We start from the raw sequence: 18,077 nt of genomic DNA, 5'->3' as shown, positions 1-18,077 counted from the left end.
AGCAGTACCTCTGCGTGTCGGAAGGTGGCATCGTCGTGGTCTCCAGGATGACGTCGCAGCAGCTACTTAGATGCCGCCCTCGCGGCTGTCAGCGCTTTCTTTTTCCGCGCCAGCCAGCGCAGATCCGGGAAGAGCAGTACCTCAGTCATTTTTTGAGTATGTTTCTCTTGACTTTTGTGGACGTCTTGTTTCGAGTCTCCGACTCCGAATAGGTGCACGAGGGATGCCCGGTTTAAAGGCCTGCGGGTTCCTGTACCCGATTGATATCGGTGACTGATCCGCACTGTGTGTGCCTTTTTTCCTGGAGCGCGACCACCAACCTAAGTCGTGCTCCGACTGTCAGTTGTTGATGCCGAAGGCTTTGCGGGAGCGGTTCCGAAACCTGCTTGAACTACAGCATTTGGCTCCGTGCCGTTAGAGGCCCCGTTGAGAGGTAGGTCGAAGGACTGGTCACAAAGCCACCATCATTCTGGCTCGGAAGTCATCGCACGCGGGGTCGGGTAAGTCGAAGAAGGTGAAGCATAGTCGCTCTTCGCCTTCTCCTCGTCAGTCAGCCGATCCGACAAGGCGCACAGGTGGTGCCACTCCCGTGGCTCCGCATGCGGAGCCCGAAGGGTCTACTCCGAGCTTCACTCTCTTTACGGGACCCGGAGTGACCCCCGGCCAGTTTCATACATTCTACGAAGCCATCTTTGGGCAGACCGACCCCGCGGGCGCACTTTCGGGACCTGCGGACCCAGTTGGGGTCCAGGCCTGGATCAGGCTTCCAACGGCATCTCTACCATGCCTGACGCCAGTCAGCCGGCCGGCGTCGACCCCAGCCTCCTTCCTGGCGTCGCCTGACGCCAGACCCGGCGCCAGGTGTGGTTTTCATGCCCCTGTTCACTCCTGGGGCCCCTTTCCACCAACAGTGGCACCCAGAGGAAGAGGAGGACTGGGAGGGGTCAGGTGACCCTTTGACTGACCACCTTGAGCCTGAGCAGGACTGGAGAGAGGAACTGGGGGATGCCAGTGGTCTTGACACTTCATCTGACCTTGGCATGTTGTCTCCTCCTACCGAGGAGGGAGCGTCATACGCTGTGGTATTGCGTAGGGCGGCTGAGGCTCTCAACCACGAGCTTCCTACGGTGGCGGTCCAGACTAACCTCCTGACTGAGGTACTTCAACCGGCAGTGAGCTCTTCGGAGCCCTTGCTTCAGTTTAATGAGGCCCTCACAGACGTCCTTTTGGACACATGGTCCAGGCCCATTGACAGGATGATCGCCCAACGCCATCGCCCGGCTCCGGTTGACCCCACTTTCCTCTCCCAACACCCCACCACGAGAGCTTGGTGGTCCAAGCCTCCACCTCCAAAAAGCACCTTCCCACCAGAAAGAGAATCCAAGAAGCTGGACCATCTTGGCAAGAAAAATAACTTTTTCCGCCAGCTTAGGACTGCGGTCCGTAAACACTGCACGTCTCTTGGGCCGTTATTTGCACTTGTTGTGGGATATGGTGGCGCAAGTGCTGCCTCAGTGTCCGGAGAAGGCCCAGGCAGTGCTCTCCCAGGCTGTTGCCGCCGGGAGAGATGCAGCTAAGTTTATGATCTGTTGTGGGCTGTACACCGCCGACTCTCTGAACAGGACCATTTCAACGTCGGTAACGCTTCGACGCTATGCCTGGATTAAGTCGACTGGCTTTTCAGGAGATGTCCAGAACACCTTGATGGACATGCCCTTTAATCAGTCACCTTTTGGGCGACAAAGCAGACAACGCCCTAGAGCACTTCAAGGACTCACGGGCAAGTCCTTGGGCCTCTCCTCCCATCCGGAGCAGTCTGCTTTTCGCCCCTTTCGTGCTACTGAAGGGGTGCTCCGCTACGTCCCGCCACAGGCCGCAGCAAGTTACCCAACCTTTGCGCGGCTGGGGACGTGGGAACAACCGGCGATGTTCCGGGGGGCCAGCAGGCAGGCCAGTCAATCAACCCCCCCCCCCCCCACACACACCCGGCATTCGTCTCCCACCTCCAGACTACGGCAGACATCCTGCATATGCTGGGGTTCTCCATCAATGTGCCAAAGTCGCACCAGATTCCCTCTGAGAAACTCCTCATCGGAGCAGTTCTGGACACGGCACAGTTTTGGGTCTATCGTCCCAAACAGCGAGTCCGTGATATTCGTGCTACGATTCCGATCTTTCAGCCCTTATCCCGGGTTTCAGTCAGAATGACCCTGAGGCTGCTGGGCCTCATGGCCTCCTGCATCCCGCTGATCGATCATGTCAGGTGGAATATGCTGGCTCTGCAGTGAGACCTGAAGTTCCAGTGGGCGCATCATCAGGGGAATCTGTCCAATTGCGTCCCAATCTCGGGGGCACTGCACGACAACTGCAGTGGTGGCTTACGAACCAGGATTGGGTCAATGGCAGATTCCTCTCCCTTCCCCAACCAGACCAAACTGTGGTGATGGATGGCTCACATCTGGGACGGGGCCGCCATATGGGAGAGGCGGAGATCAGACGCCTCTGGTCTCCAGCGCAGTCCGGGCTTCACATCAACCTTCTGGAGCTCCGGGCGATTTGTCTTGCACTAAAGGCATTCCTTCCCTCTGTCCGGGGAAGAGTAGTGCAGGTGTTCACGGACAAAACCACCACCATGCAACAAACTGGGCGGGGTGGGGTCGTTGACCCAATGTGAGGAGGCCCTCCGCCTCTGGACGTGGCTGGAACATCAAGACATTTCCTTGGTGGTTCAACACCTGGCAGGTTCTCTGAACGCCAGGTCGGACGAACTCAGCCGCAGGTGCGTGATGGATCACGAATGGAGTCTTCACTCAGAGGTGGTGCAAGGTCTCTTTAAACAGTGGGGACCGCCTTGGTTAGATCTATTCGCTACCGGAGAGAATGCGCAATGTCAGCAATTCGGCGCGTTGGAATTTCCAAGGCAGCACTCGCTCTGACACGCTTTTAGTCGCGAGTGGAGTTGCGGTCGGTTGTATGCCTTTCTGCCTATACCTCTTCTGCCCAGAGTGCTGAAGAAGATCAGGCGCAACCGGGCCCAAGTCATTCGTGTGGCTCCGGATTGGGCACGAAGAGTCTGGTATCCCGAGCTGCTCAAAATGGCCATCGATCCTCCAATCAGACTGCCTCTTCGAGAGGATCTTCTGTCGCAGCAGCAGGGATGGTCCTCCACCCGAACCGGTCCAGTCTCCACCTCCTTGCGTGGAGTGAGCGGCAGCAAGTGGACGTCTTTCGACCAGCCTCCTGAAATTTGTGACGTAATCTTGGCAGCCAGGCGTCCCTCCACAAAGACGGTATACGCCGGCAGGTGGAACAAAATTTGTGACATAGTGCACAGCAAAGGCTGTGGATCCCCTTTCTGCCCCTCTTTCAGAAGTAGTCTTGTTCCTTCTCTCTTTGGCCCAGCAGAGCTCTACTCAGGGCACTATTAAGGGTTACCTTTCTGCCATCTTTGCCTTCCTTCAGCTGCCAGACCAGCCTTCTCTTTTCAAGGCCCGGTAGTTAACCATTTCTTGAAAGGCTTAACACATCTTTTTCCCCCAATTCCATTTGTTATGCCTCAGTGGGACTTGAATCTTGTGCTAACTTATTTAATGTGCGCTCCCTTTGAGCCGCTTCATAACTGTCCTTTACGTCTCTTGACTCTTAAGACTGCTTTCCTGGTAGCCGTTACTTCCGCTAGAAGGGTGAGTGAGCTCCAAGCTCCTTCTTCAAAACCTCCTTTGTCTGTTCATCTGAAAAAGGTGGTTCTCCGGACCCGTCCATCCTTTCTCCCTAAGGTAGTCACTGCCTTCCACATCAGGCAGACATTACATTGCCCACCCTCTTACCGCACCCTTCAAAAGGAAGAAGAGTCTCTCCACTATCTGGACCCAAAACATGAGCTCTTTTATCTGGATCGCACAAAACAGTTCCGGGTGGATGATTAACTTTTTGTTGGCTACGAGCGTGCAAAGAAGGGTCGGGCCGTACGCAAACGCACCATTTCTCGATGAGTCGTGTTGGTTATTAAGGCTGGTTACTCTCTGGCTAAAAAGGAGCCTCCAGTCGGGCTACGCGCTCACTCCACCAGGGCGACAGAAGCCACTACTGCCTTGGGAAGAGGAGTGCCTCTGAATGACATCTGACTGGCGTCCACATGGGCATCGCTGCACAAGTTCACCAAACACTACTGCCTGAACAGCCAAGTCCGGAGAGAAGGCTTTTTTGGCCGTTCTGTTCTCCAGGACTTTCTGGTGTGGTCTTGGTTCGCAGACCCACCACCGGGGTCGGTATTGCTGGGGTATCTATTCTAAGGTAAGGAATCTATAACTAACGTGTTTCTTTCAGATGCACAAGTTAATTACCTTCGGTAACGATATACATCTATAAGAAACATTAGTTAAAGATTCCTTACCGCCCCACCCATCCTCCCCATTCTGCGAACTGATTTCTAGGGTTAAGGATATCCTTTCAGGGCCCTAGTTTTGTGCACCAATGGTCCGTGTCTTGCATGGCTCGGCGTTTCTGGCACGGAAAGTAGTGTACAGAACTGACGTCCATGCATGAGGGTGGCGTCCAAGTAGCTGCCACAACGCCATCCCAGCGACCCCGAACCGACCGTCGCCACCTTCCGACGCAGAGGTACTGCTGACGAAAAATCTTTGTGGATCCAGTCTGACGCCTGGGGGTAATTCTATGGTATGGAATCTATAACTAACTAATGTTTCTTACAGATATATCGTTACCGAAGGCAAGTAATTTGTGCTTTGTCGGCAGACTGTACAGCAGCCCCACCCATGACCAGATGGATAGAGCTAAAATCTTCACAAGGAGTGCCGGTTTAAGGTGATATCATGAGGTCTCCATGTTGCGCTTTGTCACAGGAAACAGACCTAGCCATACAAGTAGGGTACTGTTTTTATGAGGGTAAGTGTAGAAACATAGAATACTAGAACACTTATCAATAGAGTTTTGTCCATTTTGTCTTCCAAACGTAAGGCAGAATGCATGAAAGAACACACTCCGCAACATGCCCTCTGAATCAAATGGTATTATGAGTTACCCCAAATACACAGTTGTAAAAATAATCACTATTCCTAAACTCAGGCACATTTATTAGAATTTACGTTAGGAATTGAAGTATAGTCCGTATACAGCGAAAAATCATAAGCTGCAGCTCAGTTCTTGGCTCTAGATATCGCAAGTTTTTGGACATTCAACAAACACTAGGTAACCCTATGGTCAGAAGGGTGTGTAAGGCTGAACTTTTTACTACTATTGTAAAACGATCATTGGGGGAAAACAAATTACAGATGAACATGTTAACACCTATTTCTATTTTCTATCTGCTCTATTAGATTCTTTGTGAAAATCATGTCAGATTCATACAAATGACTCCTCAGGCCGAGGCCGGCTCTCTCCCCAGCAGCTCTGCTGTGCTCTGCTGCGCCGCAAGCCCCACCCTGGTAGGGTTCAAGACCGCTCTGTGACCTCATGTGGATTCGTGTCTCTGCTCTGTGTTTTTTTTCTCTTTCCCCATTGTGTGTTTCTCTCATTGCCCATTGCCTCAGTACATGCATTGTGTCTTTGTTTTTTTCGCTGCCATTTGTGCCCATCTCTCGTTTTCTGCCCTCCTTACTGTGATTATCCGTTTATCTGTTTTTTCCTGCCGTTTCCGCCCATGCTCCCGCCTCCCAGCTGCACGTCCCTCCCCCCTCCCCTACTAAATGGCGTCCGCTGCAGGGGAGCGCGAGCTAGACGCCTGACCCTCAGTCCGAGGCCTGCTCTCTCCCCAGCAGCTCCGCTGTGCTTTGCTGCGATGCAAGCCCCACCCTGGCAGGGTTCAAGACCGCTCTGTGACCTCACGTGTATTCGTGTCTCTGCTCTGTTTTTTTTTCTCTCCTTACCCATTGTGTTTCTCTCTAATTGCCGCTTGCTCATTGCCTCATTACCTGCATATTGTGTCTTTTTGCTTTTTTCGCTGCCACTCGTGCCCATCTCTCGTTTTCTGCCCTCCTTACTGTGCCCATCCATTTTTCTCGCCGTTCCGACCCCCGCCTCCTAGCTGCACGTCCCTCCCCCCACCCCCAATTGGCAGCCGCTGCACGGTCGTACCACTGGCACGCCTAAGGCAAGCCCGTCAGCGCCCGTCCGCGTCCCGACAGTGGCCAGCGCCAGGAACCCTGGATATACAACCCTCCATCGCTACGACTCTGCCACATTAAACCCCTGAAGACTCCGCCTGCCAACAGGCCTCACCAAACACTTCCCACGGCCAGTTCTCCTGCCTCCACTGCCGTCTCACCCTCACCACAACCCCGGCCTCCAACACTGCCATCAACAACGGCGACACCCTAAGATGCATCCTCCTTAAAGTACACTCCGTACACAAGCACGCCATGGAAATCTGGAACCTACTCGACTCCCTCTCGCCCGACATCACCTTCTTCACAAAAACCAGGACAATGCCTCCTCTGTCCAGGACATCAACATCGCCATCCCGGACGGATACAAGATTCAAAGGAAGGACCGCCCTAACCACACAGGAGGGGGCCTCGCCATCGCCCACAAAAGCACCTTCCGCCTCACCACCTCCAGCGAAAGCTTCCCCGAACACCTACACTGCCAAATCCAGATCACCCCCAACGCCACACTCCGAGGAACACTCGTCTACAGACACCCTTCGCCACCTCCATCACCGACTTCATCGCACCCCACGCCATCGCATCAACGAACTACATACTCATCGGAGACCTGAACTTCCACCTCGACAATCCCAAAGGCCCCAACTCCTCCACCCTTCGTGACATCCTCGCCAACATCGTACTCAAACAACTCGTCATCACACCAACCCATCGAGCAGGACACACCTTCGACCCCATCTTTGCCACAGGAAACAGCATCCACTTCAGCCACACGACGCAACCACCATGGACCGACCACCACTGCATACACTTCACCAACGACAAACCAAAGGCACCCAAACCCACCCCACGCCCACCACGAAGGAACTGGAGCAAAGTCACTGACGAGCAACTTAACTCCACCCTCACTCAAGACAGTCACACCTGGACTTCCGACCCAAACAGCGCAGCCAGAGAACTCCACACCTGGATCTCCAACTGCACAGACTAGCTTGCCCCACTACACAACCCCGGAAAATAGCGTCCCAGGAAAGCTGCCTGGTTCACCACCGCCCTCCAAGAAGCCAGGCGCACCTGCAACTGCCTGGAGAAGAACTGGAGAAACACCAAGACAACCGGAAACTATGGTGCCTACAAAGACGCCATGACGGACTACCACAACTAAATCAGAACCACCAAAAGGAACTTCGACAACAAATTCCTCGCTAACTCTACCAGCTCCAAGGAACCCTTCAGCGTCATTCAGGAATTCACCAACCCGCGCAGCAAAACCACAGACATCACCCCATCCCAAGACCTTTGCAACAAGCTTGGAACCTACTTCCACCTCCAGATCAAAACTCTCTACGGCAACTTCATCGACAAATCCCCCAGAAGACACCAACCAACCCACCATCTCCAACTGGACACCCATCACGACCGAAGACACCGCCTCGACCATGAAAGGCATCCGCTCAGGGGGGCCCCCACGACCCCTGCCCTCCTCACACATACCACAGAGCGGCAGCCGCCATTGCACCCGAACGCAAAAACAAAGGTTGATGGACAGAATGCAGAACAATGTCATACATTCACCCCAGTACAGAGATCTGGGCCTAAATCCATCGTTTTTTTGCTCACCATGCCATTCCAGTTTGAACCCAATCATATGCAAATCAGTCTTGACCCTGTGCCTCATGGGAACAGTCCAGCCCGAACAATGAATTAATCCCAGATCTATGACTGGGGGTAAATGTTTTGCCAATGTGCAACATTCCGTCCATCATCTTGTGTGTTTTGCGGTTCGCCCTATGTGGGAAGGGTATGCCCAGACGTGGGTCCCGTGCTCACTACGCCACGGGAGTCAAGCTATCCTGGCTGAAGAGGGGTGAAACCCTGAAACCGGTCCTAGGATGCTTGATTCCCGTCCAGGGAAGACATGGCTTGGCAGTTCGCGCTGGACTGTTCCCATGAGGAACAGGGTCAAGACTGATTTGCATATGGCCATGTCTGAACTGGGGTGGTGTGGTGAGCAAAATAACGATGGATTAAACCCAGATCTATGACTGTGGGTGAATGTTTTGCCAATGTGCAACATTCCATCCATCATCTTGTGTGTATTGCACCCGAACGGCAAAGCACTATCAACACCACCTTCAAAACAGGCACCTTCCCGGACATCTGGAAACGTTTAGAAGTCAGGCCCCTACTCAAGAAGCCCACAGCCGACCCCACCGACCTCAAAAACTACCGGCCCATCTCGCTCCTCCCCTTCACAGCCAAAGTTGCAGAGAAAATAATAATAATAAAGCCATTTCTAATGCGCCTGGCTGCACTAAAAATAGTGTGTCCCCGTGCTGGAATGTTGCTATGTCCCGAGAGGCGTCGAGTTAGAGAGAGCGGAGGAAGGTCCAGGGGAGAAGGAGGTTAGTTGGGTGGAAACAGGTGGGTTTTGAGTTTAGCACGGAATCTGGTTTCAGAGGGTTCCATACGGAGGTCAAGCGGAAGTTCATTCCAGTGCCTTGGGGCCAGGTACCTAAAAGAGCATCCTCCCATTCTGGCTCTGCGAATGCGGGGAGGTTTAAACAACATCGCTCCGGATGACCTTAAATTCCGGATGGGGCGGTGGATGGTGAGGAGCTTTTGCAAGTATCTAGGACCTTTGCCATGGGCGATGCGGTGTCAACAGGGAACTGACCTGTTTCATCCTCGTCCCGTCCCGTCCCAATCCGGATTCCGAAGCAACCACAGAACGGAGACCGCCCTACTCGCCGCAACAGATGACATCCGCACCCTCCTGGACCAAGGCCAATCCGCACCCTCATCCACCTATCAGCGGACTTCTACGCCGTCTCTCACCACACACTAGTCGCCAGACTGCACGACTTCGGCATTCAAGGAACAGCCCTGGACTGGATCCAATCGTTCCTCACCGGAAGAAGCCAGAGACTCAGACTACCACCCTTCCTCTCCGATCCTACGAAAATCACCTGCAGAGTCCCACAGGGATCATCATTGAGCCCGACCCTCTTCAGCATCTATATGGGCCCGCTCACAGCCATCGTCCGACAATACGGCCTCAACATCGTATCCTACACCGACACCCAGCTCACCCTCTCACTCACACGAGACCCCACCACCGCCAAACTCAACTTCCAGAAAGGAATGCAAGACGTCGCACACTGGATGACCAACAGCTGTCTGAAACTCAACGCCGAAAAGACAGAAGTCCTCGTCCTCTGAACCACCCCTTCAGCATGGGACAACACCTGGTGGCAACCGCCCTCGGGAGCCCACCTACCCCCTCAGACCACACCAAGAACCTGGGCATCATACTCTAATCCTCACTCACCATGAACCGACAGGTCAACGGTGCCACATCCAGCTGCTTCAACACCCTCCACATACTCTGTAAGACCTTCAAATGGATCCCCCTGGAGTCAAGGAAGACAGTCACCCACGCACTCATCACCAGCAGACTGGACTATGGAAACGCACTCTACGCCGGCATCAACAAGTCCCTAGTCCGCAAACTCCAGACCATACAGAACACCGCAGCCAGACTCGTCCTCGGCATACCCCGGCAAGAACACATCAGTCAACACCTACGAAGACTCCACTGGCTCCCCGTGGAGAAAAGAGTCACCTTCAAAATCCTACACAACAACGGACCCGAATACCTCAACGACAGAATCAACTTCCACGTACCCAAAAGAAACCTCCGTTCATCCAACCTCACACTGGCTGAAATCCCACGCATTCACAGAGCCAGAGCAGGCGGAAGATCCTTCTCTCACGTTGCAGCCAAGACCTGGAACGAGCTACCGGCAGACATCAGAAAGACTCTCAAGACCAGGCTCTTCGGCTAAACAGACCGGCGGAATCCAATCCCCCCCACCCCCCTCAGTGCCTTGAGACGCTCCGGGGTGAGTAGCACGCTTACAATTACGAACTGGGTCTACTCTTCTAAATGTATAGCTATCTGAGTTCACCAATGGGCTTCACACCAGTTTCTACCACAAACAGCAAGTAGATGTAAATTACAATAAAGAGAAGCAATCAACTACCACTTTAAAAACAAAAAAACGCAAAAATAACAGTAAAAAAAAACCAATTCAGCTCAGCATGAATTCCTTTTGTGGAAAGAAAATGTTAAGGCTTAATCACCAAGTCCCCAAACATCACAAAAAAAGCTCAGCACTGATAAAAGGGGGTGTTGGGACTCAGCAGTTATGGATGACAACGCGAAAGGTGTGTGTCATTTGTCACAACAGGCTAGATTTAGCTACCACTGGGATTTGTGGATATTCATATGAAGGTCAGATATCCATTAATAGCTTTAAAAAAATCATAGAATCTTAGGAGGGTGTGCTTTCTGTTTTTGCAGCACTGTGTGTAGGAGTGCACGAGTGGATGTAAGAGTAGGTGAAAGTGGAAGGTGTGTGTGCATCAGAAGCAGTGGAGAGAAAGCTGCTCTGTCTGATATACAGGAGAGAGCACAGACATTCCCCCGCTTACCTAAATTTAAACTGGGAGGGTTTGAAGCCAGTCATAAGGCTGGCCACGTGTGTAATGGTAGCAGAAAGAGCTCAATGGGAAAAAAAGCAACGTGGCTTCATTTCTTCTGGCATAGCGCTCACACAAATGACTGACATGTTTTTTCACCATGGCGGGTGAGGTCTGTAAAGCTGCTCCCCTCACACCCCAATACAGATAGACAATAGGACGGGGTAGCGGTTCGAACGAGTGGAACACCAACAGTTGCAAAATGATGATGCATTCACTGACAATGAAGAAACTATGAGGAGCAGGCAATGATGCTCACATAAAGGAAAAGACAAGGTTCCTAGTAGATCACAACAGCAGCTGCTACACGTAAGAGTTGGACTCCAGACAGTCCGAGTCTGCCTTGATGAAGAGTCTACTTACCAGCATAATCATGTGTCTCTGGTATGGGCACCCTCTTCCACCTTAGAAAATGCAAGGTCTTGGAAGAGAGACTGTAATGGCTTAAGGTTCTTTTCCAAAGTGATCACCATATTATTTCAAGTAAAGATCGGGTTTTTCAATAGTTAATGGGTCTGTCTTTGTAACAGAAATTGGAAATCCCAAACACACTACGACAGCAGAATATCAAAAACACCAGGCTATGCCCTGCAGTGGTCAAACCTCATGGAGAACTATTAACACCACATCTGGCTGTAGCATCGCTTACACAAACTAAACCCAAACGTTAAAAAAATAATATAAACATGTATACACCAGTATTTTTAAGACTAGTAAACGTATGCATAGAAGGTGCTGCACTACCACAAATTAACAGGCAATTCTCGGCAGAACATAATGATCAATTTAAAAAAGCAAGTCTACTGTGAGGGTATCAAGCAACATTTTCACCCCCCGAACCTTTTAATCTATAGAAATTATAAAAGGGAAAGAGTACTTACTGAAGAAATCTTTTTTGGCAAGATTCTTGGCGCATAATACTGTAAGAAAAAAATGAATGAAATTATTATGCAATTCATTTCCAAAAGCATTCAAGACCATGTTAATTATGAACAAGATTTCCCTTTCATCTTTGTAACGTCACAGGCATCTACTTCCCAAAAATGGTTTTCCTAGCAGTAAACCTTTCACATGTCTTTCAATGCATTTGTGGTTCGGGGATTTACGTTTTTAAAAAAACTCTAAACGTGAAGCCGGACACAGCATTCTTAAATCGAGTGGATATAGCTGGTTGGAGATGAACACGACACTGTATGAAAGGAAGACAGGTTTGCAGCCCATTATTCGTATCGGAGATCCTGTGTAAAGACTGAAAAATCTCTTGCACAGGTAGAAGCCATAAAACACGTCATTCCTGTCTATAGGGAGTCAGGAATTCCAGGCCATTAGAAACTACACACTGCATCATGAGCTGAACGTTGTCACCACTGACTTTCGAAGCCTTTGTATCATGCGTCTAGTGAGTCCACTTTGTGCAATTACCAATCCAAATATGTAATAATGTTAGAGGCAGTAGTTATATCAAAGTCGCTGTTTACCAGGCACATACATATGCAGCCAGAAGTGGATACGTTCTATGGTCTGGTGTGTTGCTTAGTCGTTCTATGTATTACACGTCTAAATCTAACACTGATAGCATCAATTTCAAAGGAAATAGGACTTCAAGGAAAACACACCAGAACGGGAAAATGTTTATATGCAATAATCGCTCTCCACCATAGCTTCCTACTGATTTATATGCTTGATATAGAATATTCACCAGCATAGGAGAGTGAACTCTCCCTGTACCCTAGCAGAAGCAGTGATAAAACAATAACAAATCAAATGCAGAAACATAGGTTTTGGATTTTGTGCAGTGAATGGACTTTCAAAGGCCGGACAACCAGACAGACCAGTTAGAGCTTGAATAACAGCAGTGCAAGCTTCTCAATCAAATGTACACAAATGACAGCAGGAGTGCAAGATTCACTCACGTACAATAGTGGCAGCAACAGTACAAGCTTACAGCGACAATCAGAACAGGTGTAGTACGGAAAACTGCAGGGCAAGCTTCGCTTGGTTTAAAATGTGACGCTGAAACAAGCGTATGCAAAGCCAGTAGTTATGCCCTTAGCAACGTGATGCAATCACTTAACTCTTTTCACGAAAAAGAAAAAAAAAAAAAAAAGGTAGAACAGCTCCACCCCAAATGTAGCAACCATAAACTTTCAATAAAAAATAAATTAAAAAAAAAAAAAAAAAAAACTTAGAAACCCTTTTGACTTTAACGCCCATCTGATCACGGGTCAATAATTTTTTGTGACACAAAGAAAAAGTTACTACTGGTTTTGAATTTCTGTAACCTAAAGACCGATCTTAAACATACAAGAACATTTTAAAGTTAAAGGATAATAAAAAGAAATAAAGCATAGTCAAGTTTAAGTATTAGTTCACCATCCCAGGCACTAAAGTGCTCTTTTTAGGTGGGTGTGTACATCCGATCAGGCAAGATGCCATCACTCGCAGTACAAGAGGCCACTCGTAGTAGTGGGCCCACCTATTGCCCTAAGCAGCATGCTACAGTGAACCAAAGCAAAATTGTTAACCAAAGCTAAACAGACTAAATAGATGAAGAGAGCGAACCCAAAGCCCCTCTCGGTATATGTAATAAAGCCATCTATAGGCCAGACTTGAAAAGAGGCACGGTAGCTTAAATAAGGTAATTCAAAGAAACTAGACAATGTGCCAGGGGAACAGCTAAGTGGTGGAATTACCTGCTAGGGCAAGGTAAATGAAAAGAAAGGAACACGGAGTTTCTGGCAATATGGATGCGGGCCAGGGCTTGGAATTGAAGTTTACAAAGATGTACTTGGCCCAAATTAGTGGAAGATACCCAAGAAGCGCTTCATTCAGTTTCATGTGGAGAGATATTCTCCCTGTAAAAAGTAGGATCAGGGAAAGAAAGCCATAATTTGCACCAGAGATATCAGTGCTTCAGCTTAGCCAATGGCAGGTAAGCATACCGTATTGTATGGTGTGTTGCTAACATCCTCCATTCAAATGCCCAGGTCAAGTGAGATTATTGTAAAAGACTGCAGATGGGCATAAATAGCAGCAGCAGTTTTTGAACAGGCATCTTATTCACACTCATTTCTTACCAACCTTGGAAGAATTATATAAATAAAATCAAATGGAAATATCAAGCAGTATTTCTGAATTCCACAGTTTTTAAACCCTACAAATGCAGGAAATAAAAAAATTAATGTATTATGGGCTTGGTTTGAAGATCCATTTGAAAAGGTGCAGGTGAATGTTGTGTAGGTGTACCAGCAGTATGTATAGTGTGCATGCAGTGCCACTGGTTTAGGTATATATAAGGATATAAGTGTTGTGGGATAGGAGATAGCACAGGTAGGCGAGAACGGTAGTGTCAGAATATAGTCTGAAACTAAAATGACCCGTCTCTGCACATCAAAGCCTCCACCTGAGTTCTTGAATTCCGCAAGAAACTGAAGACCCAACTCTTCACCTAGCCCCGACCCTGGCTCCGTCCATACAGCTCGTGCATCAGCACCAGGATACCCTCCTGGGTGAATTGCATGCTAACTAAATACACACATCACACCTGTAATGAGTCTGAATGGAACAGACTTGAATAGTTCCAGGATATTTTTATTATGCATTACTCTGGGCGCAGGTGGGTTACAGCGCAGATTTGTATGTCGAAGAGGTATAAGATGGTGGTAAGAGGTACACGATGGTGCAGTAGGTTTCGGACGCATGAGTGGTGCAGGTGATCATGAATGGCTTATGGCATAGGTAGTATAGTCAGGATTGGATTCACTACTTTAAAAACATTATATTATAGCTTTCCCACAGTGCTATTTGAACTCTGGGTCCAGCGGCCTCCTGAGGAAGAAACATTCCGAAACGCATTTGAGCATGTATTGAATGTAGATCACAACAGACATGATGTGTTTAAGTAAAGCACGTATTCCCACAATAAGGTTTGTGGATAATGATGATTTTCCATAAACTATTTTTTTAAATGTGTTCAAATTTGATTACACCAGCCTAGTTTAGGTACTGTTTTGGTAGTGCACTCTGCAACACTTATTTGAGAAGTGTGTATTGTGAAAATAAATACATGTCTACAAGGAGCACCACTTTGCTCTGGCTGGGCTGCAGATTAAATGCACTGCAGTGACACAAAATAGAGAAAAGGGACTTTGTGGCATACAAAAAGCCTATTTTTATATTTTCATAAGTCACACCTGATGCGTGGCTTGGAATCGTACAGCACAGGGTGATAAACTATAATAAAAAATATCATATGGAGAGTGGATCACTAGTCCTGAAAAAACCAGGGTATGCAGTATCAGTACCGTGTACTGTTAAGAAACCCTCATTCACGTTTTTGCAGGTGGATTAAAGCGGTATATTTCGATTCTCCGCTCTGTAGTTAACAACGTGACAGCATCATCATTGGGTTAATAAAATGCTTCCTCCGCCCGGAGGTTGTCCCACTGGTTATTTCAGTAGTGATCGTTGAAAAAAAAAAGGGAGGGTGTTGGTGTATGGTGAAGTGTCGTGTGGTGAAATATATTTAAAAAAACTCGTAAAACCAGTATGTACCTTTAATTAGACGGGGTTCGAGATGGTTAAAAATTACTTTGTGTGCACGAATTAGACTAGTTATGGTCTAGTGCACTATATAAATGTCCATAAAAAGGTCGACATGTTTCAACCCTCTATAATGCCCCAAAGGGTCAATTGGGCTTTCTTCAGGACCTAGCAAAGTGAAGGGGACCCTAATCTTGGCGAGTCTCCAGTGAGAAGGTGGAAAGATTATTCCACATGTTTTGTTCAATTTGAACCTACATTGATAAAAGAAAACAAGGGGGGGGAAGGGAAATGACAGAACAAACTAAATTAAGTTTGTACGTATGCTGAATCAATGCTAACAAAACTTAAAGCATCGACCGTTGTCACAGCTAAAAAATGGCAATTCTTTAAAGGTAAATGGCAATTATTAAACACCACTCATTTTCACTTCAATTATGGCAAACTCAACCCTCTTTTAAGCAAGAATACAAATGACACTGCATCCATTTTGTCATATTAAAACCACTATTTAAAAGTAATCGTAAAAGGGGAGGGCTACCAAAGAGAGAAAAAAACACTATGAATATACTGGTGTCCATAACCCCAATATGTTGTTTTCACTCAATGAATGAAAAGTTAGATGAGGACAGGTAAAATATACTGGTTGGTAAGGATGTCAGAGAACACATCTATTGAGCTTAATTCTCTAGTATTTCTCCCAAAGAAAAACTCAGATGAAGACAAGTCAAACATACTGGTAATTAGGAAGTCAAAAAGCACGTTTGGTGAGCTTGATTCTCTAGTATTCATAAGGCTTATTTCCAGCGGTAAAGTTTATCTACAGAGCTCACTAAATGGCTACGAAACTCATGCATAATTATACCGGGAAAGGGTTAAAATGAAAATTCACATTCATCTCTATTACTAATCCCAAATGAAACAATGTGACACTCTTAGGCCAAACAATATACTATCGTTATATATTAACTAATAGTAAAGATAGCTGTACATGCATGCTTGATATTTGAAGTGCGCTGTCTGCAAGCTACATAAAATCCAAGGTGATCTATATCGCTACCAACTCTCATTTAGTGCATGTGGGCAGAACGAAAAGGGATTCAAACACATTACGTAAACTCTCATGGCATGCAGGAAAACAACAAGAGGGTTGAGTTTGCCATAATTGAAGTGAAAATGAGTGGTGTTTAATAATTGCCATTTACCTTTAAAGAATTGCCATTTTTTAGCTGTGACAACGGTCGATGCTTTAAGTTTTGTTAGCATTGATTCAGCATACGTACGAACTTAATTCAGTTTGTTCTCTGTCATTTCCCTTCCCCCCCTTGTTTTCTTTTATCAATGTAGGTTCAAATTGAACAAAACATGTGGAATAATCTTTCCACCTTCTCATTGGAGACTCGCCAAGATTAGGGTCCCCTTCACTTTGCTAGGTCGTGAAGAAAGCCCAATTGACCCTTTGGGGCATTATAGAGGGCTGAAACATGTCGACCTTTTTATGGACATTTTTATAGTGCACTAGACCATAACTAGTCTAATTCGTGCACACAGAGTAATTTTTAACCATCTCGAACCCAGTCTAATTAAAGGTACATACTGGTTTTACGAGTTTTTTTATTTAAATATATTTCACCACACGACACTTCACCATACACTAACACCCTCCCTTTTTTTTCAACGATCACTACTGAAATAACCAGTGGGACAACCTCCGGGCGGAGGAAGCATTTTATTAACCCAATGATTATGCTGTCACGTTAACTACAGAGCGGAGAATCGAAATATACCGCTTTAATCCACCTGCAAAAACGTGAATGAGGGTTTCTGAACAGTACACAGTACTGATACTGTATACCCTGGTTTTTTCAGGACTAGTGATCCACTCTCCATATGATATTTTTGATACTTGAGAAAAAGAAGCTGAGTGGGTCACATGCCCTTCTTTCTCCCTCCTATTTTGATTATTACAGATAAACTATAATAGGCAATTGCAATGACAACAGGTCTCACCTATGGGATCTATCAGCTTTCTAAACTGCTTTTCGAGATACCATGTAACATGGGTAGGCGGGTGATGGGGAGGCAAAGTGCTTTTTTTCTCCTGATAATGTGTAACAAATATTTTAGAAAATTGGAGAGAATAAATTCAAAAAAGAGGCACAATAACAACCGGTTGCGTCATTCGGCAGGCATGTACATGTATCACAACGCACAATACGCCAGTGGAATGATGCGGACGCCATCTTTTTTTATTTACTATTTTAAGATGGAGTGCGTCGCAAAGTACATTTTTCTGCAGGAAAGCACAAAATTAAAACAAGCATTGGCATAGCCAATAGGTCTCGCCTTTGGGACCTTATGTGTTAAACCAGAACTCTTGGGTATGTTGTAGAGCATTGTGGCTGCTGTGCATCATTTTGAAAAGTTATAATAAAAAGTGTTATTAACTTTATTACTGGCCTATTTGGGTTCAAATTGCATTTATAGAGCGCCTACTACCCCCGACAAGGCGTCCTTTGTAACAGCATACACATCTAAAAAATAAATATAGCTGAACATGCAATTAAAATGTAGCAGGTTTATTTACTATTCACCCTTGTTTGTGGTCATGAAAATTAATTTCAGCAAAAACACCCAGTCAATCAAACGATAATTCATAAACAGAACGGCTAACAAGCAACCCAAAAATATAAGATGCAACAAAGGAACATCTCCGGTGATTTTTTTAGCTACAAAACCAGTACATCCAAACTTAGTTAGCAACCCAGGGTATCCTTTCAATAGTTGATGAGCGGACTATTAACGAGAAAGGAAACAAGTGGTGTGCCTGAAGCACACAAATACGAAATAAGCTCCCTAATTAGTGTC

General features: G+C 47.3%; 1 protein-coding gene across 2 annotated transcripts in view; it reads right to left on the bottom strand.

The window, feature by feature from the left end:
• SMURF1 (SMAD specific E3 ubiquitin protein ligase 1) overlaps positions 1-18,077 on the bottom strand; it is a 241,690-nt gene that overhangs the window by 163,120 nt on the left and 60,493 nt on the right. For both annotated transcript variants that reach the window (XM_085629135.1, XM_085629136.1), the window contains exon 2: positions 11,549-11,587. In XM_085629135.1, coding sequence (XP_085485261.1) covers positions 11,549-11,587 — 39 coding nt within the window. The remainder of the gene's footprint in view (positions 1-11,548; positions 11,588-18,077) is intronic.

Source organism: Triturus cristatus, chromosome 10 (assembly GCF_964204655.1).
Source record: "Triturus cristatus chromosome 10, aTriCri1.1, whole genome shotgun sequence".
Taxonomy (NCBI): Eukaryota; Metazoa; Chordata; class Amphibia; order Caudata; family Salamandridae; genus Triturus; species Triturus cristatus.
This window is presented reverse-complemented; position numbering and strand designations above follow the sequence as displayed.